Source organism: Physeter macrocephalus, chromosome 9 (assembly GCF_002837175.3).
Source record: "Physeter macrocephalus isolate SW-GA chromosome 9, ASM283717v5, whole genome shotgun sequence".
Lineage (NCBI taxonomy): Eukaryota > Metazoa > Chordata > Mammalia > Artiodactyla > Physeteridae > Physeter > Physeter macrocephalus.
In genome coordinates this window covers 20423199-20451102 of record NC_041222.1, presented here as the reverse complement: position 1 = coordinate 20451102, position 27904 = coordinate 20423199, and the positions used below count along the sequence as shown (strand labels likewise).

General features: G+C 34.7%; 1 protein-coding gene across 1 annotated transcript in view; it reads left to right on the top strand.

The window, feature by feature from the left end:
• SMC2 (structural maintenance of chromosomes 2) overlaps positions 1–24397 on the top strand; it is a 48279-nt gene extending 23882 nt beyond the window's left edge. Inside the window, exons 17-25 of the mRNA XM_024126277.3 lie at positions 2172–2296; positions 6501–6694; positions 7715–7858; positions 11232–11426; positions 13333–13533; positions 15823–15939; positions 19379–19539; positions 22563–22710; positions 23602–24397. Of these exons, the coding sequence (XP_023982045.1) occupies positions 2172–2296; positions 6501–6694; positions 7715–7858; positions 11232–11426; positions 13333–13533; positions 15823–15939; positions 19379–19539; positions 22563–22710; positions 23602–23760 (1444 nt within the window). The 3' untranslated portion in view covers positions 23761–24397. The remainder of the gene's footprint in view (positions 1–2171; positions 2297–6500; positions 6695–7714; positions 7859–11231; positions 11427–13332; positions 13534–15822; positions 15940–19378; positions 19540–22562; positions 22711–23601) is intronic.
• The last annotated feature ends 3507 nt before the right edge of the window (positions 24398–27904 follow it).

Genomic DNA, 27904 nt, shown 5'->3' with positions numbered 1-27904 from the left:
TGCTATTTAATGTAACCTTTTTTTGTCACTTTATGTTATTTACTGTTGTGTGCCTCATGCCAAGTACTCTTCGAGGAGCTGGGAATATAGCAGGGAGTCAAACAGATAAATCTCTTCATCTTGTTTTGATATGTGTAGCTGGGGCAACAGACAATATAAAAGTTAAACTGGTAAAATGTATGTTAGATAATGCTAAGTTCTAAGAAGAAAAAAGTAAAATAGTAAAGGAGATAAGAACTATCCAGGGCAAAGAAAGAGGTGTTGAAATTTTATATGGGGTGGGCAGGGAAAGCCTTAACTGAGAAGAAGACTGTTGAATAAATAACAGAATGATGTGAGTGGGCTCACCATGTGGTTATCCAGGAGAACAGTCCTTACTTGCTGTAAAAGCTTCAGGAGTATAAATGCCACAAACTTATTAATCAGCACAGTATTTGAGAGCTTAATTGTAGTTTTTTTCTAGTCACTCTGAAGATGGCAAATGGGAAATGAGATAAAATTAAAATCAAACATTTTATTTAGAATTCACAATACTGAATACAGCTTAAAAAAAGAAAAAAAGAGAGAGAGAGATAAAAACCTTGAAATGACTTTCCTGGTTCAAGCCCTGGTCTGGGAAGATCCCACATTCCGTAGAGCAACTAAGCCAGTGCACCACAACTACTGAGCCTGCGCTTTAGAGCCCGTGAGCCACAACTACTGAAGCGCATGCACCTAGAGCCCATGCTCTGCAACAAGAGAAGCCACCGCAATGAGAAGCCCATGCACTGCAATGAAGAGTAGCCCCCGCTCACCCCAACTAGAGAAAACCCATGTGTAGCAACGAAGACCCAACGCAGCCAAAAATAAATAAATAAATTTTTAAAAAGTTGAAGTGATTTTTTTTTTTTTTTTTGGTAAACTTTTGGCATTCGTCTTCTGAAATCATCAAAACTTAGAATGGTACCAAGACTTCTTTGGGACACAGTATTATATGGAAAAGATTGCTACAGTAAGTCGAAGTGGCCATTCCAAGATGTAAATTGTATCCAAATGCCCACTTTCAAACATTATATACATATAAAGCCTGCCTTTTACCTTCATTAACATACATTAACCATAAAGTGAATGAACTTTTTCTGTGAGAAAGTTACAAAAAGATTTCTCTGATATGTGGAAGCTCTGTCAAGGCAATGAGTTTGTGTCACATTTGGCTTGGAACTGTTAACTTTGTTGAGCAATACTGGATCATTTATTCCGCAGAGTTGTCTTGTAGACTAATTGTGGCCCAGAGGTTAAGGAAGAGAAATAGATTTTGAAAAATGAGAGTGCAAGGGTCAACTAAAGCCATTCTTTCATAGATCATATCAGGAAAATAGCTTATATCTTTTTTCACATTTCTACACTATACATTTTCAAATGAGTTGGAAAATGACTCAAGTTAAAATTACGGCTTTTTAATTGCTGTCAAGCAGTCTCAGACAAGAATACTCAAGGGAGTATTTGTTTTATAAGTTGCTTCCTTACTTTTTCCTCAAACTTCATGAATTTCTAGTGACAAGCAACCTTTGAATTTACTGTAATTTAAAATTTCATTGCAGCTGAATTAGCGAAATAACTTCCAAAGAAATAACTTGAAGCATCCAGAACTGGGGGAGAATTATAGGGGTTGCAAAAAAAGTGCTTTGCAAATGTTTAAGTTCAGTACTGTGCCATTTTAAACTACCAGTCTCCTTACAAAATGTAGGGAACATTATTATTTTTTTCACATTTGAAACTAGGGATTAATAGATAACAAAGTTTTTGAAATTTTATATAATTGTTATGTATTCTATTTTTGTGATGGGGAGCTGTTATGGAGTTTTTCTTTTTGATAAGGATCAGTGGGAGGAGTTATTTTTAAGGAAACCTATTTATTCAAAGATTATTAGTATTTTCTAAAATTAAGAATATTTCTCTAGATAGTTACTATTGGTCTTGGTCATTTAGGGTTGTTTACCTTCAGTAACCAAGTCAAACTTGAGTTTAATTGATGCCTCAGAAATGCGGAAGTCATCAAAACGACTCTTGTAACCAGTGGCATCTTATATTATGTTGTATGAGTTTGTTTTGGGTAAGAGCCTGTTATTTAAAAGCGTGTCTCAAACATCAGAAAAACTGTTGTCATTTATTATAAACTTCTCTTTCTTAAGGTATCGCCAGCTAAAACAGCAGTGGGAGATGAAAACTGAGGAGGCAGATTTATTACAAACCAAGCTTCAGCAAAGCTCATATCACAAGCAACAGGAAGAATTAGATGCTCTTAAAAAAATCATTGGTAAGACAAAAACACTCTGTGCTAACCTGTTTCTACTGATAACCTTACTTTAGGTATTTAGCAGCTCTTGTGTTTATTATATATTTATCTACATTAATTACTTTAAATATTTTAATTTTAAAATATATTTTTCAATTTAAATATTTTAATAGTTTTCTATTAATTTGCCCTTTTTTATTGGGTTGCTCATAGCTTGTTTTTATAGTTCTCATACATAAGAGTACTGATTTTTTTTTATAGGTCACCACATTACAAATATCTTTTTTGTTATGTGCTTGTCTTTCAGCTTTATGTTTATAGTATTTTTGTTATACAGAATTTTTTAATGTGTAATTCAATTTATAGCTATCTCCCAAATTTTAAGAACCTATATTATACTTTTAATCAGAATTTAATTGTATATGGTAGTTTTAAATTTGTCTGGTTCCTTAGGACAATATTCACAGACCTATTTCCCCCCCTAGTATTTTCATTCTTTTTTTTTTTCTCTTTTATAAAATTAAAAATTCATCTATTTCACTCACCTCCCCCACCCCTGCCTCTAGCAACCACCAATCTTTTCTTTGTATCTACGAGCTAGGATATTTAAGAGTCCATGTATAAGTGAGATCATATGATATTTATCTTTCTCTGACATATTTCACTTAGCATAATGCCCTTAAGGTCCATCCATGTTATTGCAAATGGTAGAATTTCCTTTTCTTTTTTTATGGCTGAATAATATTCTGTTGTATGTATATACCACAGTTTCTTTGTCCATTCATCCATCAGTGGACTCTTAGGTTGTTTCCATGTCTTGGCTGCTGTAAATAATGCAGCAGTGAACATGGGGGTACAGATATCTTTTCAAGTTAGTGTCTTTGGTTTCTTCAGACAAATACTCAGAAGTGGCATGTTGGATCATACAATAGTTCTATTTTTAATTTTTTGAAGAACCTCCATACTGTTTTCCATAGTGTCTGCACCAACATACAATCCCACCAGCAGTGTACAAGTGTGCTCTTTCTTCACATTCTTGCTAACACTTGGTATTTCTTGTCTTTTTGATTATAGCCATTCTAATGGTCAAACTGATATCTCATTGTGCTTTTGATTAGCATTTCCCTGGTGATTAGTGTTGAACATCTTTTCATGTACCTGTTGGCTGTCTGGATGTCTTCCGTGGAAAATGTGTATTCAGGTCCTCTGCCTATTTTTGGATTTGGTTGTTTTTTTCTATTGAGTTGTATGAGTTAATATATTTTAGATACTAACCCCTTATCAGATATATAATTTACAAATATTTTCTCCTATTCAGTAGTTTACCTTTTAATTTTGTTGATGGTTTCCTTTGCTGTGCAGAAGCTTTTTAGTTTGATATGTAGTCCCACTTGTTCATTTTTGCTTTTGGTGTCAAATCCAAAACATCATCAAAACCGATGTCAAGGAGCTTACCACCTGTGTTTTCTTCTAGGAGTTTCATGGTTTCAGGTCTTATGTTCAAGTCTTTAATCCATTTTGAGTTAATTTTTATGTACGGTCTTAGTGGTCCAGTTTCATTCTTTTGCAAGTCCAGTTTCCTTCCACCATTTATAAAAGAGATTGTCTTTTCCCCATTGTATATTCTTGACCCCTCTGTCATAAATTAATCGACCATGTATGTGTGGGTTTATATTTGGGTTCTCTATTCAGTACCATTGATCTGTCTGCTTTTAATATCAATACTAGACTGTTTTGATTACTCTAGCTTTGTAATAAAGTTTGAAAACAGGGAGTATGATTCCTCCAGCTTTGTTCTTTTTCAAGATTGCTTTGGCTGTTGAGGGTCTTTTGTGGTTCCATACAAATTTTAGGATTGTTTATTCTATTTCTGTGAAAAATGCCATTGAAATTTTGACAGGAATTGACTTGAATCTGTAGATTGCTTTGGGCAGTATGGACATTTTAACAATATTCTTCCAATCTGTGAGCACACAATATCTTTCCATTTATTTCTGTCTTCAATTTCTTTCATCAGTGTTTCCTAGTTTTCAGTGTACATGTCCTTCACCTCCTTAGTTAAATTTATTTTTAGGTATTTTCTTTTTGATGCAATTGTAAATGGGACTGTATAGAAACACAACAGATTTTTTATATATTGATTTTGTATTCTACACCTTTGCTGAATTTGCTTATTATTTCTAACGGTTTTTTGATGGAGTCTTTAGGGTTTTCTATTTATAATATGTCATCTGCAAATAGTGACAGTTTTACTTGTTCCTTTCCAGTTTAGATGCATTTCTTTTTCTTTCCCAATTGCTATAGGACTTCCAACACTATGTCACATGAAAGTGGAGAGTAGGCAAGGATCCTTATCTTTTACCTGATCTTAGAGGAAAAGCCTTCAGCTTTTTACCATTGAGTGTGATGTTAGCTGTGAGCTTGTCATGTATAGCTTTTATCATGTTAAGGTATGTTCTCTCTGTACTCACTTTATTGTGAGTTTTTATCATAAATAGATGTTGAATTTTCTCAGATGCTTTTTCTGCTGTTCAGATGACCATGACTTTATCCTTCTTTTGTTAATATTATGTATCACATTGACTGATTTGCAGATGTCGAACCATACTTGTATCCCTGGAATAAATCCTACTTGGTTGTGGTGTATGATCCTTTTAATGTATTGTTGAATTCAGTTTGCTAAAATTTTGTTGAGAATTTTTGCATTTGTGTTCATCAGGAATAATAGCCTGTAATTTTCTTTTCTTGTGGCGTCCTTGTCTGGTTTTGATATCAGGATGATGCTGGCCTCACAAAATGAGTTTGGAACAATTTCTTCCTTGTCTGCTTTTTGGAAGAATTTGAGAAGGATTGGTATTAATTCTTCTTTGAATGTTTGTTAGAATTCACCAGTAAAGCCGTCTAATCCTGGACTTTTGTTTGTTGGGAGGTTTTTGATTACTTACTAAATCTCCTCACTTATAATCTCTTTTCAGATTTTCTGTTTCATCATGATTCAATCTTGATAGGTTGTCTTTTCTAGTAATTTATTTTTTCTAGGTTGTCTGGTTTGTGGTGTAAAATTGTTCATAGTAACCTTTTATGATTCTTTATATTTCTGTGGTATCAGTTGTAACATCTCTTTTATTTCTGACTTTGAGTCTCTTTTTTTCCTTAGGTCTAGCTAAAAGTTTGGCAGTTTTGAAGAACCAGCTCTTAGTTTCATTAATTTTTTTTCTATATTTCTTTTTAGTCTCAATTTCATTTCTTTCCACACTGATCTTTGTTATTTTCTTCCTTCTAACTTTGGGCTTTGTTTGTTCTTCTTTTTGATGCAGTTGTAAATGGGATTATTTAGTGTATAGAAAGAAACACAACAGATTTTTGGTGTAAAGCTGTTTAAGATTTTTCTTGTTTCTTGAGGTAGGCATTTATTGCTATGAACTTTGCTATGAACGTCACTCATAGCTAGAACTGATTTTGCTACATATGATGTGAGTTTTGGTATGTTGTATTTCCATTTCCATTTGTGACAAAGTATTTTTTTATTTCTCTTTTGATTTCTTGGAATGACATTTCTACAATGAAAAGTAGTATAGAAAATTGTCTAATCATGGCTTTTAGGGTTATATTTGTACCTAGGTCCTAACGCTTAACAGTGTGTGTCAGTTGTGACCATAACATGCTCATTGTATCTTACTTTTTTATTTTTAAATTTATAAATTTAGAGGTAATATGTTTCCTATGCTTCATCCTAGACATGTTCTCACAGTGCTTCTCTACTTTAATAAGAGATTCCTTGAATAAAAATAAAGGAGCAAGGAACACTAAGTAAGCTTGCTTATGAAGTAAATTGTAAGCTTTCTTATAACTAAAATAAAAAGAAAATACCGTAGTTACACACTCAGTTCTGATGTTAGGAAGCATACAGTCATATAAAAAGATGGTCTGATCTTTTTATAAGTTAAGTTGTAGGTAAAGTTTATGTTACTCAATTTCATGTGATTGGAAATAATTTCTTTACAGATCATTAGATAATTCAAGTATGGCTCTTAGGCATGATCTGTGTTTCAGTATACCATTTCTAGAATAAGGTTAGAACAGTTAATTTTTTTTAAACTCTTGGCTCCAAGTTTCCATACCTTTTCTTCTATTAAAAGTTGAATTTATAAGCCATTAATATCTATACCTGTTAATAGTTGTCGGAAGACCTCACATAGGCATATTTACCTGCTTTATGATGCAGAGGAAAGTGAGGAGACCTTAAAAAACACCAAAGAAATTCAAAAAAAAGCAGAAGAAAAATATGAAGTATTGGAGAATAAAATGAAAAACGCAGAAGCCGAAAGAGAGAGAGAACTGAAGGATGCACAGAAAAAACTAGATTGTGCCAAAACTAAAGCAGATGCTTCTACCAAGAAAATGAAAGAAAAACAACAGGTAATAACTTTGTTTTGAAATGGAACTAATCTTTTAACATCAGAATAGAACTGAAGGTGGTAGAGCACCATTGGTTGGCCTTGGCCTTATTCATCGGTATTTATCACAAAATCCAAAAGTGAGATGTACTTCTTTAGGAAACACATTACACATCTTATGAGTCAAATTAAAATATGCTTTACTCTGAAACCCTGGAATTAAGTGTTATGTAATTTTGAGTAGGGGTTGCATTGGCTTGCTAATTTTGGAGAAAGAGGAAAGTTGCCTTTCGGTAAATGTTTCATTCAAGAGTGGACTGATATCATGTACGCAGAGCTGTGTCGTATCAGAGATTCACTGTTGACATTTCTGTTTGATCATCTTTGTGAACATACATACACTGTGAAAGAATGATGTAAGACCAGGCATGTTATATTTACAAAGTACTATTCAATCATAGACTGGTGATATCTGATTATATCTTTTGGATAGTGCCAAGGCTGCAATTTGACCTGCGTTTTTCTGTCTACAGAGGCTGTGCTCAATCACTATTCTGTACAATTTCACTTGTCTAATTTTTGTTCATAGTTTTTGTTTGTTTTTTTAACCCACCTTATGATTCTTTCATAGCTTGCACAGTATTTTCTAAAGAACTAAAGGCTATAATGAGAAAGAAGAAAATTAAACTAATTTTTTTTGTCGCTGAATAATTGTTTTAAAAAGGCTTTACCTCTGTTAATTTATCTGCTATGTAGAACTGTATATTGTTTATCCCTATAGGAATGAAAGGATAAAGGATATAGTTTATACAAAGTTCTTTGAGCCCATAAAAATTGTATGTACATTTGTCTTTTTTTTTTTTAATATAGAAAAATTTCCTTTCCCCTTTCTTCTTTGGAAGTAGCTTACATGTTTTGGTAGTTGAGTAACTAAGCTATGGTCTTACTTGCTTGAGAATCTTACTAATTTTGTTGACATGCATGTATTTATTTTTCAGTAGTTAATAACCTGTTGAATGCCCAGATGCTGTGTTTCTTATAGGAAGTTGAAGCTATCACCCTGGAGCTAGAAGAGCTCAAGAGAGAGCATGCATCCAATGAACAACAGCTTGAAGCTGTAAATGAAGCTATCAAATCCTATGAAGGTCAGATTGCAGTAATGGCAGCTGAGGTGGCGAAAAACAAGGTAAGATTTACTAACCATATTAGAGAAATTACAAATGTTAATCTGCTTCTGAAATGGTGGCTTGAAGATGTTTGACTTTAGAGGTCTCAGTCTCTTCACTCCTGTCATGATGAGTTAAAATGATGAGTACCAATCCAGAAAGAGAGCTGAAATAATATTACTAATTGTTTTGGTCCAGTTCTGTTCAGAAGACAAAAACTACACAGTAATTTGACCCAGCAAAGTTTAGTCCCTTTTTTTTTTTTTTTTTTCTTGAGGTACGCGGGCCTCTCACTGCTGTGGCCTCTCCCGTTGCGGAGCACAGGCTCCGGACACGCAGGCTCAGCAGCCATGGCTCACAGGCCCAGCCGCTCCGCGGCATGTGGGATCCTCCCGGACCGGGGCCCAAACCCGTATCCCCTGCATCGGCAGGCGGAATCTCAACCACTGTGCCACCAGGGAAGCCCCAGGCAAAGTTTAAATAAAAATTATTAACTATAACAGAAGTTTGGAATGATGCAGCATTGATTGCTAAGAGATAAAGAAAACTCTAAAGACTATACGAACAGCAGATACAGGAAACAGCGTTACCCAGAAGGCTGAGGCAGTGCACCCTTGGAAGGAAGGAACAAATCTGGAAAGGAGCCCCATTTTACCTGCAGGGCTGAGAACCACATCTACTTGGAGAAGATAACTGTGGCCCACTGGTGGTGGAGTTTGGTGGAGTACTAGGGGAAATCATGCATAGGAAAGTGCTACACAGGGGCACTTGCTGGGAAATAGCTTTCCAGGATGCCGTGGGGAGGTGCCCAGCCTGTGGACATGCTGGGATGCCAGGGGAAGCCATGAAAGCTGCTAGCCCCTGCACGTGACAAGCTTGCCTTTGAGAAAAGCACATTGGACCAAGAAGTAAAGCCCCTTCCTTATACAGTGTCCCTATAGCATTCTTTACCAGTGAGTCTTCATACTGTTGCACCTGGCAAGGGAGCAATGTCCCCATCTCAGAAGCAGGAAGTAAAGGGTGGATTTGGGGCCGAGGGGCTTTCAAATGTTATGAAGACATTTCTGTTACCTACAAATATTAGAAATGGTCTCTCATGAATATTGGATACCCTCTTAACCCTTTTTTAAATTCTGAACTTGAATTCTGTTTTATTTCATATTATTTCTACTCCTACATTTTAAAACTGAGATATAGTTAGCATAACATTTATATTAGTTTCCTATGTACAACGTAATGATTCAATATTTGCATACGTTGTGAAACAATCACAGTAAGTCTAGTAACCATACATAATTACAGAATTTTTTTTCTTGTGATGAGAACTTCGAGATGTACTCTTAGCAACTTTCAGATATACAGTAGTGTTATTAAATATTGTCACCATGCTGTACAAAGTGTACCCACTTTTGTTTTTTCAACGTAACTTTCATTTTTAAGTTTTCTGTTGTGTGGCTATATAGATACTGTTTTTGTAAGTAATGTATCATTGATCTTCATGTTAACAGCTTTTAACAGGGGAGTTCCATCCATTTTACCTACCTTAAAGTGTGTTTTTGCCTTTTGTCATCAGCTTTTACATTTTCAGTTGTTTTTCCCTTAAGATGATTGTTTTAATTGTTGTAGCATGCAGTGTTTTAGAAAGTAGTTCGTTCCTCTTCATTCTGTTTGTGGTGAAATTCAAGTTTTGTTGTTGTTTTTTTAACACATTATTTTAGCAGAATAACAATTCTTTACTCTTTTTGAAGATAAGGGATAGAAATGCTTTTCAGCTTTGTGTTTTGTGTTGCTGATTACATTTTCTACAGTTTCTTTTCTACCTTCTGACTTGTCTTTTAATCTCATTTTTCATCTCATTCCTCCATATTTTCTACCATCTTTCATGGACATCATGTTGTGGAATTTTAAAAAATTAGATGTCATGTTTCTAAAGAGAAATGTGGAAGTAAAATAAGCCACTTCCTTAATCTAAATAAAGGTAAAATCAAAACATGTACATATTTCTATAAAGAAGGCATCCATTTCTCTTTATGGAAAACTATAAAGTGGATCACTTAGTTTGTAAAGGTTGTTCTTTCAGGCTTTACATTCTAAATTGTTTCCATTTGCTGGTAAGAGTAACTAAGGACACTCTCAGGGACCTAAGAAGAGAATTTGCCTACTAACTAATTAAACAAAACTAAAATTTTATTTTTGCTCAATCTTAAGTGATAGATTTCCTTGTTGTTTTCTTACTATTGTAAAGATTGAAACAGTCATACCTGCGATGCAATCTTCAACCTCTAGGCATGAGAGAATCACACGATTTTGTCATGGGTTTTTGTTTTGAGTTTTTCAGCTGAATGCTGTGATTTCTCTTCCTCCTGCAAAGGACCTTTAGTGAGACAAATTAAATATTATAAGGAAATTAAAGCATTTATGGCACATTCATAACCTAACCATAATGTCAAGTATTATTTACTGCTCAAAATGATCTTGTTTTCTAATGAGCATGCCTAAAAAAATTCCTAAATTTTTACTGGTGATTTTCATCACTTACAGAGATCTATTCTTCCTCAGAGTCCTTCAGCAGGTTGTTCTACTTATCTGTTTTCCCTCTACCTAAATCTGAGTTGAGCTAGGTTTTTTGTTTTCAGACATTTGTGTGAGTCTGTGACCATATCTTTACCAGAAGGACTTTTAAGATCTAGCAAAGAGGTTTGAGGGGGAGGAGGTGAGAGTTGATAGACTAAATCCCAGCTGTAATTATCACTTTGGAGGTTGAATAACTTCAACCTTGGGAGGTAGGGGATAGTAAAAGTCAAAGCAAGAAGTTTTTCTTTGTGCCACAGATCCATTTCTTCAAAAAAGTTTCTCTTCCTCTTCCACATCTCCATTTCGATCTCTCTGCTAGAACCAAACACTCTGACTTTCTACTGCCACTGGTAGAGTCCCTATGGCTTACTTCTATAGAAGGGAAAAGAACAAATGCCAGCTTACCTGCTTCCACCCCTGTTCTTTGCCCCTCCTAATAAATGTCATTTGGGAGTCTGTCAGATTATCTTGTAAACTCCCCAAAATGCCACTTTTTTGAGAGACCTCACAGGTCAGAGTCCAGTAGTCCCTCCTCCCCGAGGTGATCCCAGTTACACTGTATCTTGCAGAAACATTGTTGCTTTCAGCATGAACAATACATCCCATCCTTTTTTTTTTTTCTAGTGGTAATACAAGTTTTCACTTATCAGTAAATTCATTAGTCATTTTAATGGGGATATGAAATGTAGAGGGTTAGATGACTACCTGTCTGTAATCACATTGCCATCTTGCCCAGAAGTCTGTTAGATGATCTTTCAGTAAACTAAAAATGTCTCCATCTTACCTTGCTATATGTTGTCTTCTAATTATCTGTTTCAGGAGTTAGTAAATAAAGCTCAAGAAGAGGTGACCAAGCAAAAAGAAGTGATAACAGCCCAAGACAGCATAGTTAAAGCTAAATATGCTGAAGTAGCAAAACATAAGGAGCAAAACAATGAATCTCAGCTCAAAATTAAGGAACTGGACCACAACATCAGCAAACATAAACGGGAAGCTGAAGATGCTGCTGCAAAGGCACGTTTGTGTTGTTTGTTTTTACCGTTGATCAAATTTTTGCCTCTGGGTTGAAATATTCTGGTAAACTGCTCAATGAAGACCTTACTATAAATGGCAGAACTACCGTGTAACATAATTCTGAGGCTTACAACTATGTTAACTGCTCCTCAGCAATCACCAAGAGGCAAAAATGTTTTATTTTTAAATTTAATTTCAGGTGTTTATTCCATCTCCAAGATGTTTTTAACCAAATATTGAGTGGTCTCCTATGGAAATGACTGGTTTTTATCCCCAGTTGCTCATAGAACTAGTTATTAATGTATTGGTAGTAATAATATATATTCTCTACCTTATTGCAAATTGAATTTAGGGAACTCAAAGAGAAATATACACAGGCAACTTCTAAAATAACGTCTTAATTGGTTTCTGGATGTCCTTATGAGGATTGGTTAGTCAGTTTTAGCAGCCTCATTTGAAATCTGATGTTTTGCCAAGCAGTTATCTTTTTGAAGTTATCCCACAGTTTTTTGGTCACTCTTGAAGCTTCTTTCTTTCATGTGTCACAGTGCCTTGAGTACTTTAGAGAAAATACATGGTTTTGTAGAAATTCGTTGTTTAGTTAAGAGATTGCATTTATGTGGTCTTAGTAATTCACTCAGCATGTTTTCTTACTGGTATGTAACAGTTTGGTGCCTTTTAAATCTTTTTAACATCATAAAAATACAAGAGATTTAATTTCAAAAAGATAAGAACATACGAAACAAGTCTTCCACCCTCTCTGAGAGAGCCATGAGTATCTGTTCACGTTCATTACTTGGTTTAAAAAACATTTTTTTATGGCCACGTCATAATATCCTAGTATTTTCTTAGTATTGCTTTCCTAGTAGCCTCCTATTAGTGGATTCACTGAATTATTACCAATGCTAATATTACTGTTAATGGTTTTTTTATAATTGAAAATGCTAGTATTGGTGATTGCTAGGGGATTTTATTTACAGTTAAGGGAAGGGGGCAGAAAGAAGGACTTGTAAGTGGAACTGCTAAAAAGGCAAGGATTCTTTGAAGTACATAGTTTATCAAATATTTATTGCCTACTATGCCAGGCACTAAAGATATAAGAATGAGCAACATGAACACAGAATGTGTTCATAGAGCTTACAGATCAGCAGGAAAGAAATGATTATTTTACTTTGGATTCTAGGGGTGAGACTGTACCTATGGAATTACTAAGGATGATTGAAGAGGATTCAATTCTACCAGTCAGAACCAACCTTGAACAATTCTAGTAGAAGAAAGTCTTCCTTAAGCACTATAATTAAAAAACTTTAATTGGTTATATTATATGAAGAAGTATTTTACTGTGCCTTGTCAAAAGAGGGTGGCAAGGGTATAGAGTCAATATTTAGGACAGTTTTTTACTTAGCTTATAATTTCCAGAAGAATTATTAGATATCAACTCAGGATTAGGCTTCCATGATTTTACCAAATCTGTGACTTAAGTGTTCTTATAAGACTTTTAACTTTCACAAGTTGTTTTTTGAAGCAATAGATTGAATTTGGTAAAATCTGGAGCCTCATCTGATTTATATTTCATTATAATGGAGATGTTCTATATGTGTATGCGTGTGTATACACACACACACACACACACTTTGTAACTATTTCTCTTGAGTTGGCTCTTACTCTAATGCTTGAGTAATAGGAAGATCTTTTTCTATATAGTCTCAAGTTTCTTACCTATCCTCCAGGTAAAAATACTCTTACTTATTATAGGTTCACTGTCAACAGTGAATCTCATTTTTTCCAAATGTGTCATTGTGGGATTTTTTTTCCAAAATGTTTGGTTTAAAATTAGTAAATATTTAAGAAACTGATTTTTAAATATAGGTTTGTAAGCAATGATATCATTATCACATGTGACTAGGTGTCCAAAATGTTGAAAGATTATGACTGGATTAATGCAGAGAAACACCTCTTTGGGCAACCCAATAGCACCTATGATTTCAAAACTAACAACCCAAAAGAAGCTGGTCAGAGACTTCAGAAGTTGCAAGAAATGAAGGAGAAACTAGGAAGAAATGTCAACATGAGAGCTATGAATGTACTGACGGAAGCTGAAGAGCGGGTAAGTCACTTTGCTATGACTATTTGGCCACTTCAGAGTATGAGTCGCACTGATGGCTTCATATGACCCCTGAGGCGATTATTAGAGTCAGTCTTTTACTTGATGCTTTTGATAACTTGTTTTCTTTGCGTTTTCCCTTTCTCCCTTTTCAGTTATTTCTTATTTCCTTCTTTTTGCATCATCAGTTATATATTCTGTTTTACCTTGAATGACTTTTCCAACTCCTTTCTTATTTTCGGTGTAAATAAAAACAACATTTTTTGATCATGTTAGCTCTTCACATTTCTATCATTTCTTTCACTTGCCTTTTTGAAAGATTTTGAAAAATAGAGTACAGGTTTCCCCCACTGTCCAAAAGTAGCGCCAATCCTCAAACTATTCCTGTGAAATGGTATAAAGCAAAGAAGCAATTACCTTAGGGCATATCTTGCTAACAGATGCACAAAATAAACTGAGATAAAGCACAGATGCTCATAGACACAGTTCAAAGCTCTGGCAGCTTAATGCTGAGATGCTTAGTGTTGTTCCCTATGAGGAGCTTGATGGTGCCACTCTCCCTGCTCGGGGTGTGTGCTGCTTCTCTAAGGGCTCACTGCAAAACACATGCTGAACACTGTTTGTGCTTTTTACCTTTTCTTGTAAAAGTGGGGGATACCTGTATCCTGCTGTCTGCCTCCTCACAGGCAGTCACTCCATAACTCCTGTCTTCCTTTGACTCCAGTATATGCTGGAACCATCACATAAGTAAATGGCTAAAATTGTTATATACATAAACACTATTTTACTAATCTGTAAATGCGGCAGCATCTTCTCTGTTTTAATGCTCTCAGTTACTTGATAATGTTGTCCATCTCCCCTACCTTTTATAGTCTGCATGTCCCTAGAAAAACCCAAAGGAGAAAGCAGTTCCTATTCTTGATGGCTCCATAGGAAACAGCAATCTGAGTAATTTTATATTATACCTTCTTTAATTCTGTAAAATTCTGTTTGAATTTGTATAACAGAGTTAATGAGAGCTCTGTAAAAATGGAAATACTTACGAGCTCAATCACTTTTAACAAATATTTTGGTAACAGGGTTTTTTAAACTGTTATTGACAGTATCTACAGAGAATCTATATTATGTTAGATGCTGAACAGTCTAATAATGCACATGCTGTGATCTCTCTATAAAATGTTCCTGCTGGTTTACATTTCTTCATTAAAGCTTTGCAATATATGGCATCTTTTTGGAAAGGAAATATTTTGTCTGAATTTGAGCTGCTTAACATCATGAAACTTGTTTACTTCCATTAGATAATGATAACTGGGGCTAACATTTTTTTAACAGAATTTACCAACTCCCACCTCCTTACCAGAGAGGAAGGCTCTATTGTTGATCAGCAGCTGGCCTTTTGTTTTTTGCTATATTTTGTGTCACCACATATAAGAAACTATATGGAATTATGCAAGGAGTAGGATAAAAATATGGCCAAGCTCCTAAAACCTCCTCACCACAAAGGAGAGGGATGGCAAGGAAACTAGCAAGACTGGCGGGAGTTTTTCAGGGAGAATTTGAAGCTCCTTGAAATGTGAGGCTTTGAGGAGAAATAAGTTAAAAGGATTTTTAGGAAGTTCTGCTGCTGCTCGTGGTTTATTCTCCCTCTGTTGCCTCCCTCACATTTTTTTTCAGTAAATTTCTACATTAACCAGGGAAGGCTACTTTGAAGATGTGATGTTCGAGTGGAAACTTGAAGCACCTATTATGTCAGAAATAGAGGAAGAACAATGCAGGGGCCATAAGGCTACAGTGAGCTTATTTTCACGAAACTGAAAAAAAGAGACCATATGGCTGGAGCCTGGGGAGGAGTGTGATGCCAAAAATTCAGAGATAAATAGGATCCAGTTTATGTAGGACTTTATACATCATGGTGAAGAATTAAAATTTTATTTGTGTCACTGCTAAGACTGACCTTGCTTCTTAAGCATGCAGGGCTACTTTTGAGTTAACATATGACAAATTTTCCTTTTTGCCTTGGCTGCTAGGAAGATAAGGGAATATTAGTGGAGTCAAAATAGTTGAACAGCTTGTCCTATAAATTCTCAGTTATAGTAATTGAATTTTACATATAGATGATATATTTACTTCCTTAATTTGGCTTACATTATAACTCAATGTAGTAAATCTTTTTGGTAAATAGTTGTATATATTGCATATAAAAATAATGAAATCTCTTTATTCTTGACTGAATTCTAGAATATAAAGAAAATTTTGTGTTTTCCCAATTAAGTATGCCTTTTATCTTACTAGTATAATGACTTGATGAAGAAGAAGAGAATTGTAGAAAATGACAAATCCAAAATCCTTGCAACTATAGAAGACCTTGACCAGAAGAAAAACCAAGCCCTAAATATTGCTTGGCAAAAGGTATTTGAACCAAAAATTGTATCATTTATTCTGTATGAGGCAAGGATGAAAGATAAAGTCCATAGGGTTGTACTCTAAGATGAATTTGAAATAGCTAATTTTTGTTTGAGGAACAGCTCAGACCTTAATTAAAACCTTGTAGGCTTTTTAAAGCATTTTGTCCTTTTGGACTTTACTACTGATTTGCAAAGGTAAGTTGTGTCATTTCATCATGCCCTCATAGTCAACTTCTCTGGTTCCTAAGCTATATTAAATTTCTAATTTTCTAGATTTCTACATTTTTCCTTCTTACATTGTTTGCCGGGTCTGGGTTACTGTTTACCCTCTTTCCTTCTTATGAGATCATAGGTTCTAATATTGGACAGTATCTAAGGTTTCTTCCAAATATCTGCTATAGTCCCACTCATCCTCTGCTTAAAACTGGAAGCATTGTCTGTTTCACATTGGGGAAGCTCTAACTGTTGGAAAACCTCTCCAAAGGACCCCTTCACTTCTTAGCTCTTCAGTTTCTCTTGCCCAGACTCACAGAGGTCAAATATTAGTTCTAAGAATGTTTCTATAGCAAGATTGTGTATTCCTTACCACTTATAAATTAATTGCATTTCAGAATTCAGAAGTATTAGGCATTCTTAGATTTTTAGCAAAGGATTTTTATACATGTTAGATTAATAATTACATAATTATAAATATTAATTTTATATAATTATAATTAAGGCAGTTCTGTCCATTTTACATGAATTATCTTAATTCCATAACTTTGATAATTATTATCTCTATTTTACAAATGAGGAAACAAAAGCTTAGAAAGGTGAAATAGCCTAATATAACAGTCAAAAGGTAGAAAAAGTGGAATTCTCTTCCTAATTAGAACTAAAGTTAACATTGCCTTTTGTTGTTTTTTAAGAAGTAGAACTGGGTAATAAACAAGGAAGTTCAGTATTCGTTTCCAGGATTCATATGCAACAGAATCCCAGTTACCATTTTTGTTTTGTTTCATGACAACTTTGGCAGATTTCAAGGTTCTTTACTATTATGTCTACTTCCCTGGCTGCATAGATTTGTCTCCTTTAGGATAATTCCTTAGCCTCGTCTGTGAAGTTTTCCTATATCTACCATAAAAAAAGACTCCTCCTCAAAAGATTCCATAGTTACTATGCTGTTTGGTACTTTAACAAGCCTGGGCCTCTGGGATTTAACTGGCACCTTACCTCTTTTTCTCTGTTTAATTCTTCGGGAACTGTATTTTTGGTAATGGCAGAACAATTATGTCTTTCAATCGCGTTGTTTTTCCTGCTCTACAACTTATTTTCAGTGTTCAGTCTCCCTGTAGTATTTGTCTTTTTAAAAATGGTTGCAATAAGTTGGCCCCATTATTCTTGCACAATATGTGGATTTAACACTAGATCTGAGAGATTCTGTCTTTTGTTTTCCCCATGGTTCCTGGATTTAGTGTGAGTACAAATTTATCTTTTAAACTGATTTTTTCCCCAGTCTCTAAAGTTCTCCCAAAGCAAGTAAATTTATTGAGTCCTTATATGTCAGGCGCTATTCTCCTATTAATTTTCCCAACTAATTCTCAAAGTAACCTAATGAAGGTAGGTACTATTATTATCAGCATTACATTACTTCCTTATGGCTTCAAGTATAGTTGATTCACAAAGCCAGAGTATTTTAGGCACTGGTTGTGTTTTTTGCTTTTTTGTTTCCTTCTTACCCTTATTGGAATTTCAAAATTCAGTTTATTTCCTATCTATATTCTTCTCTACCCATTAACTGATAAGTTTGTCTTTTCCCTTTTGGAGGAATTTCCACATGGGATCCATAGTCATCTTTGGGATGTAGTAGCATTTAGTAGTCTTAGTTTTGAGCTGCCTCTCTCCTGCCTGGTCAAAAAATTTTAAAAAGAAAAGGGTGTTTATAAATACTGTGCTATCTTCTGTCATTCTCGTAGAAAAGACAGCGATCCTCTCCTCATTGTGATGAACCTTGCCTAGCTCTGGAAATCTATCCCAGATAAAACTAGAATCTACTTTCTCTGTGTAGGATATTAGCATGTGTGCAGTTGTTCTTAAGATATGTGTTCCTTAGTAAATTTATATTTAGGAGACTTTATGTCTAGGAGATTTCCTTATTACTACAAATATTCATAAAAAGTGTATTTACACTTGAATTTTATACTTGAAGGTGGAGATTTCCCTAGAGAACATGGATGTCAAATCCTCGTGTGTGTGTGCACGTGTGCATGCATGTATACATTCTCAATTTTGTCTGCTGAACTCTCTAAGATTATTAGTTATGTCTTTGAAGACAGATGGCTGAATTCTTAAGGCATTGATCAAGTGTGTATGCCCAAAAATTATTCAGTTACAGTCTAGAATATTGGTCCTACATCTCCGTGTAATCTTCTGCTGAGCCTTCATGGGAATAGGCCAAATAGCTTCTTTAGCCTTTTTCTTTTGGGCTCAATCCTGTTCCTGTCCCTTCATACCTTAACTTCTTTGGCTTTGAGAAGAAGCATAGAAAAGAACCATTGAACACCTTTAACAGATCTGGTTTGATTTCATGCCTCTTTTTCTCCTAGACTTCACCCTGATCTTAGGCTTCTTAAAGTTAGTTAGCTGATAACCACAGGCCTTACCATACCAGTCAACAGAAAACAAATTTTTTAAGAGAACATTTTATGCCAAAAAGAGTTTTTGTTTTTCTTCTCCAGCTGAAAGTTCAGTCTCCTATATTATCCAATTGTGTGTCTCTGAGGATTCCGGCAACCATGGCCTTTATTTTTTTTGCAGTATGTGGGCCTCTCACTGTTGTGGCCTCTCCCGTTGCGGAGCGCAGGCTCAGCGGCCATGGCTCACGGGCCCCCAATTGTGTGTCTCTGAGGATTCCGGCAACCATGGCCTTTATTTTTTTTGCAGTATGTGGGCCTCTCACTGTTGTGGCCTCTCCCGTTGCGGAGCGCAGGCTCAGCGGCCATGGCTCACGGGCCCAGCCACTCCACGGCATCTGGGATCCTCCCGGACCGGGGCATGAACCCGCGTCCCCTGCATCGGCAGGCGGACTCTCAACCACTGCGCCACCAGGGAAGCCCAACCGTGGCCTTTTGTAGTATCAAAACTTCATGGTAGAGTTAGAGGTATAGCCTCTAGTTTCCCCTGGAAGTTAGAGCAAAGTTCAGTAAACTCTTCCTGTAAAGGGACAGATAAGTATTTCAGAGCCATATAGTCTGTGTTGCAACCACTAGACTATATTGCTGGCAGCCATAGACAATACATAAATGAACGGGCTTGGCCAGATTTGTCACATGGACCATAACTTGCCAGCCTCAGATCTAGGGGTAACAGACAACAAAATGCTCCTGCTGGTTTGTGTATATACACATCATTTGATTCTTCTTGGAAAACCTTCTCTGATATTTTAATATCATTTTTTTATCCAGGTGAACAAGGACTTTGGATCTATTTTTTCCACTCTTTTGCCCGGTGCTAATGCTATGCTTGCACCACCAGAAGGGCAAAATGTATTGGATGGTCTGGAGTTTAAGGTTGCCTTAGGAAATACTTGGAAAGAAAACCTAACTGAACTTAGTGGTGGTCAGAGGTGAGTGAGTAAACCCTTTGCAATAATCCTCTTATTTTATTATAGTCCAGTATCTCATTGCCTCCCAAGTTGATTTCAGATTTGCTTTGCTATCTTTGCATGTAGAATTTAAGGAGCCTAATATGTGAGACTACAAATTTTGGTTAGGACATTTGATTAGCATAGTAGGCAACAAAGTAGAAATAAGGATTAGCAACTAGAAAACTAGACAAAATACATGAGAAACAATTACTTTCAGACATTGGAAAATGGATAACCCAGGAGATACCTGAGAGAAATGAAACAAAAATGCTGAGTCCAGTGTTTACCCTAGCTTTCTCCCTAGGAGCAATTTTTTGACTGCAGATGCAGGGAGGGAAACCCACACAAAGCCCAGTAATCTTACTAAATGAAGGAAACAGATTAGAATTTGGGGAAGCCCCAGAGAGCTACACCTTAGCATTACATTTGCACTATCCCTAAAGTGAAGGCTATTTTAGACACCCCTTAGCAAAGGTTCATTGCAGGCCCCAAATGCTTTAAAGACAGACAACAAAGTTGAGACTGTAAACATAATCACAGTGTTCAGCATCTAATAAAAATTACTAGACAGAAATCGAGAAAATATGATTCATAACCTAGAGGAAAAACAGACCCAGAAATGACAGGTGATGAAACTAGCAGACAAGGAGGTTAAAGAGTTACATTAACTATTTACAAGAAAAAAAGAATGTGATGAGAGAAATGGAAGCTATCAACGAAGAATCCAGTGGAACTTCTAGAGATAAAAAATATACCTGAAAGGAAAAGTTTACTGCATAAGATTAACAACGGATTCGACAGAATAAAAGAAAGGTGACTCAATTTGAAGACATATCAATAGAATCTATTCAAGCCAAGCTTAGAAACACAAAACTGTGAAAACAAAAAGAGCTTCAGTGACCCGTGGGGCAATATTGAGAGATCTAACATACATGTAATTGGAGTTTCAAAGGGAGAGGAAGAGGTAAAACAGAAAAAAACACAAAGAAGTAATGGCCCCAGATTTTCCAGATTTGATGACTTCTGTAAACCCACATACTTGATTTCTGTGAACCCCAGGTAAGATAAACGCATACACCCACATCCTGTACATACAGAAGCACAGCAAGGCATGTCGTATAAAGTTGCTGAAAACCACTGATTAGGAGAAAAATCTTAAAAACAGTCAGGTAAAAAGGCATATTAAGTGCCAAGGAGCAAAGAAGAATGACTTTAGACTTCTTGTTAAAAACTATGCAAGCCATTATAAAGCAGAAACTAACACACCATTGTAGAGCAATTATACTCCAATAAAGATGTTAAAAAAAAAAAAAACCATGCAAGCCAGAAGTCTGGAACAACATCTATAAAGTGCTAAAAGAAAAATGTGTCAACCTAGAATTCTGTATCTAGTAGAAAAATTCTTCATATTGAAGGCAGTATATTTTTTCAGAAAAACAAAAGGTGGAAGAATTTGATTCTGGCAGAACTGTACAAGTTAAAGGAAGTTCTCTGGTGAAAGGAAAATGATACCAAATGGAAACTTGGATCTACATAAATGAAAGAAGAGTACTGGAAATAGCATGTTCTGGGCTTCAGGGAAGTTTCTCCCAGCCTTACACAGTGATTCAGACAATCAGTATATTGAGAGAAACTTAGAAGGTCATTTGGCCTAACTTCTTAACTGCAGAGAGCCAAATAATTAAAACCTCCTGAGAGAAAATTGTGAATATCAATATAATTGAAGATGCTTATTAATTTTGTATTTTTTCCCCTGCAGGATGTACAGTCCACAGTTCTTGACTTGTTCTCATGTGCTCTATGCCATCATGTAACTCTTCTCTTATGGATGTAGAAAACACTAAGACCTGTTAATTTCTCTTATGAAATCTTTTGTCATTTTTATGAATAGAAGTCCACTCTTTATTTTTCATTATTGATAAAATTCCTAAATATTTTAAGTCAAAAAAGACAGCTTCTGCTGCCTGTCAATCAAAGTTGAATTCCACAATTTAGATCACAGCATCTTTGTTTTCGCTAAAGTCCTAGAAAATTTTTTGAGGAAAATAGAGAATGTATGCTTATTTTCTTACTGGAACCTAAAAAAAATTATTTCCATAATTAAGATGATATAAACCTATTTTCAGATATACCACAATCCAGCATAGTAGTTTAACTCTTGATGAGTTGTTTTTAAGCTCAGTGCCTTAAATATTTGGTACAGAGAAAGACACAGAAAAGTAATTTTAGGTTTTTTGAGTGACCTCAGCTACCCTCTATAGCAGTAAAGATCAATGTGTTTGGTTTTTATTTTACTGTTTCGTTCATTTCCTTTGCTAGAAATTTTGGTTTCACCTTCCTAGACCCCCTCTACTTATACACACAATTTTTTTTCCCCACTTACATGTTTCTTAATAAATACCCTATTGGAATACAGTAAGCATGAGACTATTTACTCCAGTGCTGCATGCCAGGAGATATTTGAAGTTACAGAATTAAGTGTGCTACAGATGTTACTGTAATTTTAATCGTATTTTTAAATAATTCTAAACATTTGTATTACAATAAACAAGGCTTTTTAATGAAATATTTAAGAAAAATATAAGAATTGTTATATTTCTTCATTCCAGATTAGAACAAAAACAGCTATAGTTAAAGGGGATATAGAAAAGAACTGAAAAAGAGTTTTAGGGAGAGAAAGAGAAAACTATTAACACTAATATGATCTTAAGGTTAGGTGCCAAATATAACATCCTAATTATCTGACAGGAAAGAAGAATATATACCTGTTTTATTCAGAATAAAACTTGTTGAAGAGAAGGAAAAATGGAAAGCTAAAGAAACATTTTAATGAAACAAAAGTTTTCAAGTTTGAAACTTAAGATTCTTTTTTTCTGTAACTATCTTTCAGCTAAATCGGCACTATTCATAATAGTAACAGGATAGCAGATTTGCTTCAGTGCTTTGGTAAAAAGTGGTAAAATCAAGTTCTGACAGCTTTTCTTTCGGCCTTCTTTTCTTAGGTCTTTAGTGGCTTTGTCATTAATACTGTCCATGCTCCTCTTCAAACCTGCCCCAATTTACATCCTGGATGAGGTAGATGCAGCCTTGGATCTTTCTCATACTCAGAATATTGGACAGATGCTACGTACTCATTTCACACATTCTCAGGTAAGAACCAAAGAAAGTCTCAGAATAGTTCTAGTGTTTGTTTTCTAAAGCTGTTTTTAGTAATGGTCAGTATAAATAAGATTCAGGATTGAGGAATACTAGGGTGTTATGTATCTCTTTAAATATATTTCTATTAAATGGGTATAGAAAGAAAGAGGGTTTTGTCTCTTATTAAAGAGCCTGGAATTATAAATTACAGGTTGTAACATGAGGGAGAATCTAATTTTTTTGTAATTTGGAAGTTTTTAGGGTAATTATTTTCTCTAGCTTAGCTGCCAGAAGATGCACAATCAAAACAAGACTGTTTCAAGGATACACCTGAAAAATATATCAGAAAATCATGTGGCACTTGATGGGGTACTCTTCATTCCTCCTAGAAAATAGATTTTAAAAACCCTTGAAGCTAAAAACAGTTTGTTTTTATTGAACTGTTCCTGCAGGAACTAAGGCTACTAAATATGATTGTATAGATAATGCATTGAACAATTCTGGGGGGCTTCACTTACCATAGTTATCATAGACTGTGTATTTATTGTGGCAGTTTTTTAGCAGCTAACAGTGGCATTCAGAGCTAGCAACAAGACAGTGATACTAACTGGAGAAGATAGCAACAAGCAGCCAACCAGCAGAAGATAGTAACTTGGGTAATGAAGTACTCAAAGTAAAATTAAGGGACTCCTAAAACTGCATATGGAAAGAATTCATTGAGGTGCCTAATAATAACTTTGTTACCTGCATTTGAGGATGTGCATATGCATGGAGCCAAGCATTTAAAGCAATAACAAAATCAAAGTATCTCCAAATGATTCTTAACCTCAGTATAAAAAGAGTGAACTTCTTCAAGGATACTGCAAAAAGTACTTTTCATGCTGTTTTTCTTTTTCCCTTAAGTTCATTGTGGTGTCCCTAAAGGAAGGTATGTTCAACAATGCAAACGTCCTTTTCAAAACCAAGTTTGTGGATGGTGTTTCTACAGTAGCCAGATTTACTCAGTGTCAAAATGGAAAAGTTCCAAAGGAAACCAAATCCAAGGCAAAAGGACCCAAATGATCACATATGGAAGTTAAAAGTACAAATTTATTCTTTCACCTTGACTTATTTTTTAAACATGAACTTTTTAAGGACTTGGGATTCATGTAATTTGTTCATATAAAAAATTTAATATTTTGTTACCTAACCCATTTTCTCCTCCTTTATGTAATCACTTATAAATGAGCATAAATTCCTCTGTTCTGAATTAGTGTTAACTATGGTCCAATAACTGTGATTGTGATTTTATGTATGTCATCAAATGTTTTTTCTTACACAAGTCTTTTATGTATTAGGGAGCCAGAGATACATATTTGGTGGTAAATTTTGTATGTAAAAGCAAAATTACAAAGAAACAGATGAAATTAAATTATAAATATAGCTGATAATCAGCTTTTAATAATTAGCTAATTCCTACGGTAATATTTGTGTGTTTTCTATTGCTAATAATGTCATTCAGGTAAGGAAGAATTATAAAGCAAGTAATTGGACCATCGAAGGGAACACAAAGAAAGCTATTAGGGATGCACTGAGTTATCTGTGGTTAGTTCCTTGAGGACAATGCCAGATCCTTGATTTAGACTCAGATGGGAAGCAGATCTTAAAAGATTTCTGTCATTTTAATGATGTTTGAATATCATGTTTCTGTGGTCTGTGCAGTCTTGTCTTTTTAAAAATCTTTGAGTATTTTAATAAAAGCTTGGGAGAAAGGTATGTTGCATGTTGCTCTCTGTTGCAAGTTTATCTGAAGTCTCCTAATATTTTCAAAGATTTTTGTCAGCCTTTTCATAATCCAATCATCAATAACAATCTATTGGTGAGTGAGAATGTAGGGGCCAATATATATAAATAAATAGATCCATCTGTTCTACCAAAAGGACTCAAAATTTGATGATTATTATATTTCTTAGTGTCCTCTGCTTTCCAGCTTAAAACCATGAATTTCCTTTAAGATTTCAAAAGATGGCGCTAATAAACTCCGTAAGAATACTATATATGGTTCTTAGTATCTCTTAGTATGTCCCTAGAACCATGTGTTCTGAACTCCAAATCTTGAAAGTTCTGACACGATCTAATCTGACCTTGGGTATGTTATTTTGGCCCCACGTTTCTTAATACTTGAGTCTCAGTTCCTTTGTGGTATCCTTTTCCTAATGTATGCTCATACTTCCTGGCCTGGGTTTAATACTTCTAATCCTTCATCCTCATATCGTATCTGAGCATGTCAGATAACACCCAGGTAACTGATACTGTGGGGCACATTGGAAAGACTGAATATGGAATTAGTTCTGTCCACTGTGGGAGAAGGAGACAAAGCTGTAAATGCTGAGTTACAGGAAGTCCAGTGTCACATGCAATAGACGTAAGTATATTTATTTTCAAATGTTTTGCAAATCGTTTGCCAAAAAGAATTACATCAGTTCACACTGTCACCAATACAGTATGCCTGTTGACTAAAACCTAGTCAGACCTGGCTGTTAATTTTAATATTTCTAATTTACTAGTTATAAACTGGTATTTAATTGCTATTTGAATTATCATTTTTTATAAGTAACTTGTGGGATTGAATATTTTGCATACGTACTAATTTTGTTTCCTCTGTTAACAGATTTTCTGTTTGTTTGCTTTCTGATAGAAATTCTCAAACATTAAATTTTTGTGAGTAATGTCATTATTCTTTGATTAGAGGGAACACATTAAGGGGAATGGGAACATTTGTTTCAAACATCTGCAATAATATGAGTAACTAATATTTATTGAGCTTTCTCTATACGTCAGACACTATTTTCATTTGCACACGTTTTCACACTTAATCCTAGTAATCCTAGTAATAATCCAGTGAGGTAACTGTTATCATCAGCACTATATAACTGACGAAATTGAATTGAGCAGAGAAGTTAAGAAACTTGCCCACAGTCACAGTGTTCATACAGTTAGTGAATAGCAGAGCCAAGATACAAATCTTAGTAGTTGGTCTCCAGAACCTATTATACACTACCTCTCTGACAGCTCAAACATCTGCATTTATTGTACATAGTAAATTTAAAAGAGGTCTGGATGACTAGTATGCACAACATGTGAAAATTATCTTTAGGAAGAACCACCAACATTTGAAGAAAGGATTCCTTGTGTTTTTGTTTTGGTATTTCACATATGCTAACAGCAGATGCAAAAGCAAAGACTTGAGAATCCCTCTTCCATATGGTGGAGTAATCTAACAGGCCAGTACTCCCACAGTCATGTCATTTGCAAATAAGAGTGATGAGAGCTGGCATATTTGCCTTTTCCCCAAAATTAGGAGCATTCAATCTTTCACCACTGAATATAATGTTAGCTCTAGGCCTTTGGTAGATACTCTTTATCAAGTTAAAGAAGTTCCCTTCTATTCCAAGTTTGATCATAATTTTGTCATAGATGGGTGTTGGATTTTCTCAAATGCTTTTTCTGCATTGATATGACCAGATGACTTTTTCTTTACACCTGTTAATGTTATAAATTTACGTTGCTTAATTTTTGAATATTAAACAAGCCTTGTATCTTTGGAATAAACCCCACCAGGTCATGATGTATATTTCTTTTTAGCTGGATTCTGTGGCTGGATTCTGTTTGCTAATAGTTTGATCATGATTTTTGTGAATATTCATGAGGGGCATTGTTCTGTAGGGTTTTTTTTGGTTGGTTTTTTTTTTCTTCTACTTTTTGGTTTCAGGGTAATACTAGCTTTATAAAATGAATTTGGAAATGTTTCCTCTTCTGTTTTCTGGAGGGTTGTATAGATTTGGTATTCTTTATTTTGTAGAATTTTCCTGTGAAACCATCTGGGCCTAGAGATTGGGGAGGGGGGTGGTAAAATGAGTACAGTTTCTTTAATAGTTATTGGGCTATTTAAATTATCTATTTCATATTGGGTTACTTGTGATAGTTTGTATTTTTTGAGGAATTGTTTCATCTAAACTGTCAAATTAGTGTATAGAGGTTATGGCATTTCCTCATTATCCTTCTGAAGTCTTCAAGTTCTAAATTGATATCCCTTGTTTTATTCCTGATAATGGTACTTTGTGTCTTTTCTCTTTTTATCTTTGTCAGTCTTGCTGGAGATTTGTCAATTTTATTGTCTTCAAAGATTCTAATTTACATTTTGACTATTGAATTTTTTTGGAGTGTTTTTCTTAATATCCAAATACTTGGAGATTTTCCAGGGAGCTTTATTTTACTGATTTCTATTTTAATTTTGTTATGGTCAGGGCTCATACATTGTATCATTTCAATTTTTAAAAAAATCGTTAGAAAATGATAGATTTAATTACGTCTATTAGAAAATTTTAAAAGATACAAATTCAGTGGTCTAAAGTTCACTTAATCTTTTTTCTAGATCAGAATAAAACCCAAATTAAACAGATAGAAATAATAAAGTGTAAAAATCAACAATGTATAAGACAGAAGAACAATGGAGAAAATCAATGAAACCAACATCTGTTTCTCAAAAGAGCAACAAAATCAGCAGATCTCTAATTAGACCAATCAAGTAAACCAGAGAAATTACAAATCACAAATATCAGGAATGAAGGAAGAGTTGACACTATGGATCTTACCTTACTTATAAGGATACAAAATTATGACCATTTTTATGCCAGTAAATTTGACAACTTAAGACACAATAGAACAATTAGGAAAATAAAACTCACCAAAACTGACACAAGAAGAGACAAAACCTGAATAGCCTCACATCTATGAATACAATTGAAATTATTATTAAATATTTTCCCACAAAGAAAACTCCAATCCCATATAGTTCCTTTTATAAATTTTTCCATTCAACGAAGAAATATCACCAATCATAATTATACAAAGTTTTTCAGAAAGTAGAGGTGGAGGGAATACTTCTAACTTATTTTATGAGGCCAGTGTTGTCTGATACTAGAACTTGACAAAGACATTACAAAACAAGAAAATAACAGGACAGTGGTCCTCATGAACATAGGAACAAAAATCCTGAAAATATTAGCAAGCCAAATCTAACAACATCTATAAAAGTTAAGCCATTTTCAAGTTTTTCAAAAGATGGTACTGACATATTTATTTGGAAAAACAAGCATACACAAAGAGTAACTAAAAATGAGTCATAGACCCAAAAGTAGTTAAAACACTTCTAGAAGACCATTTT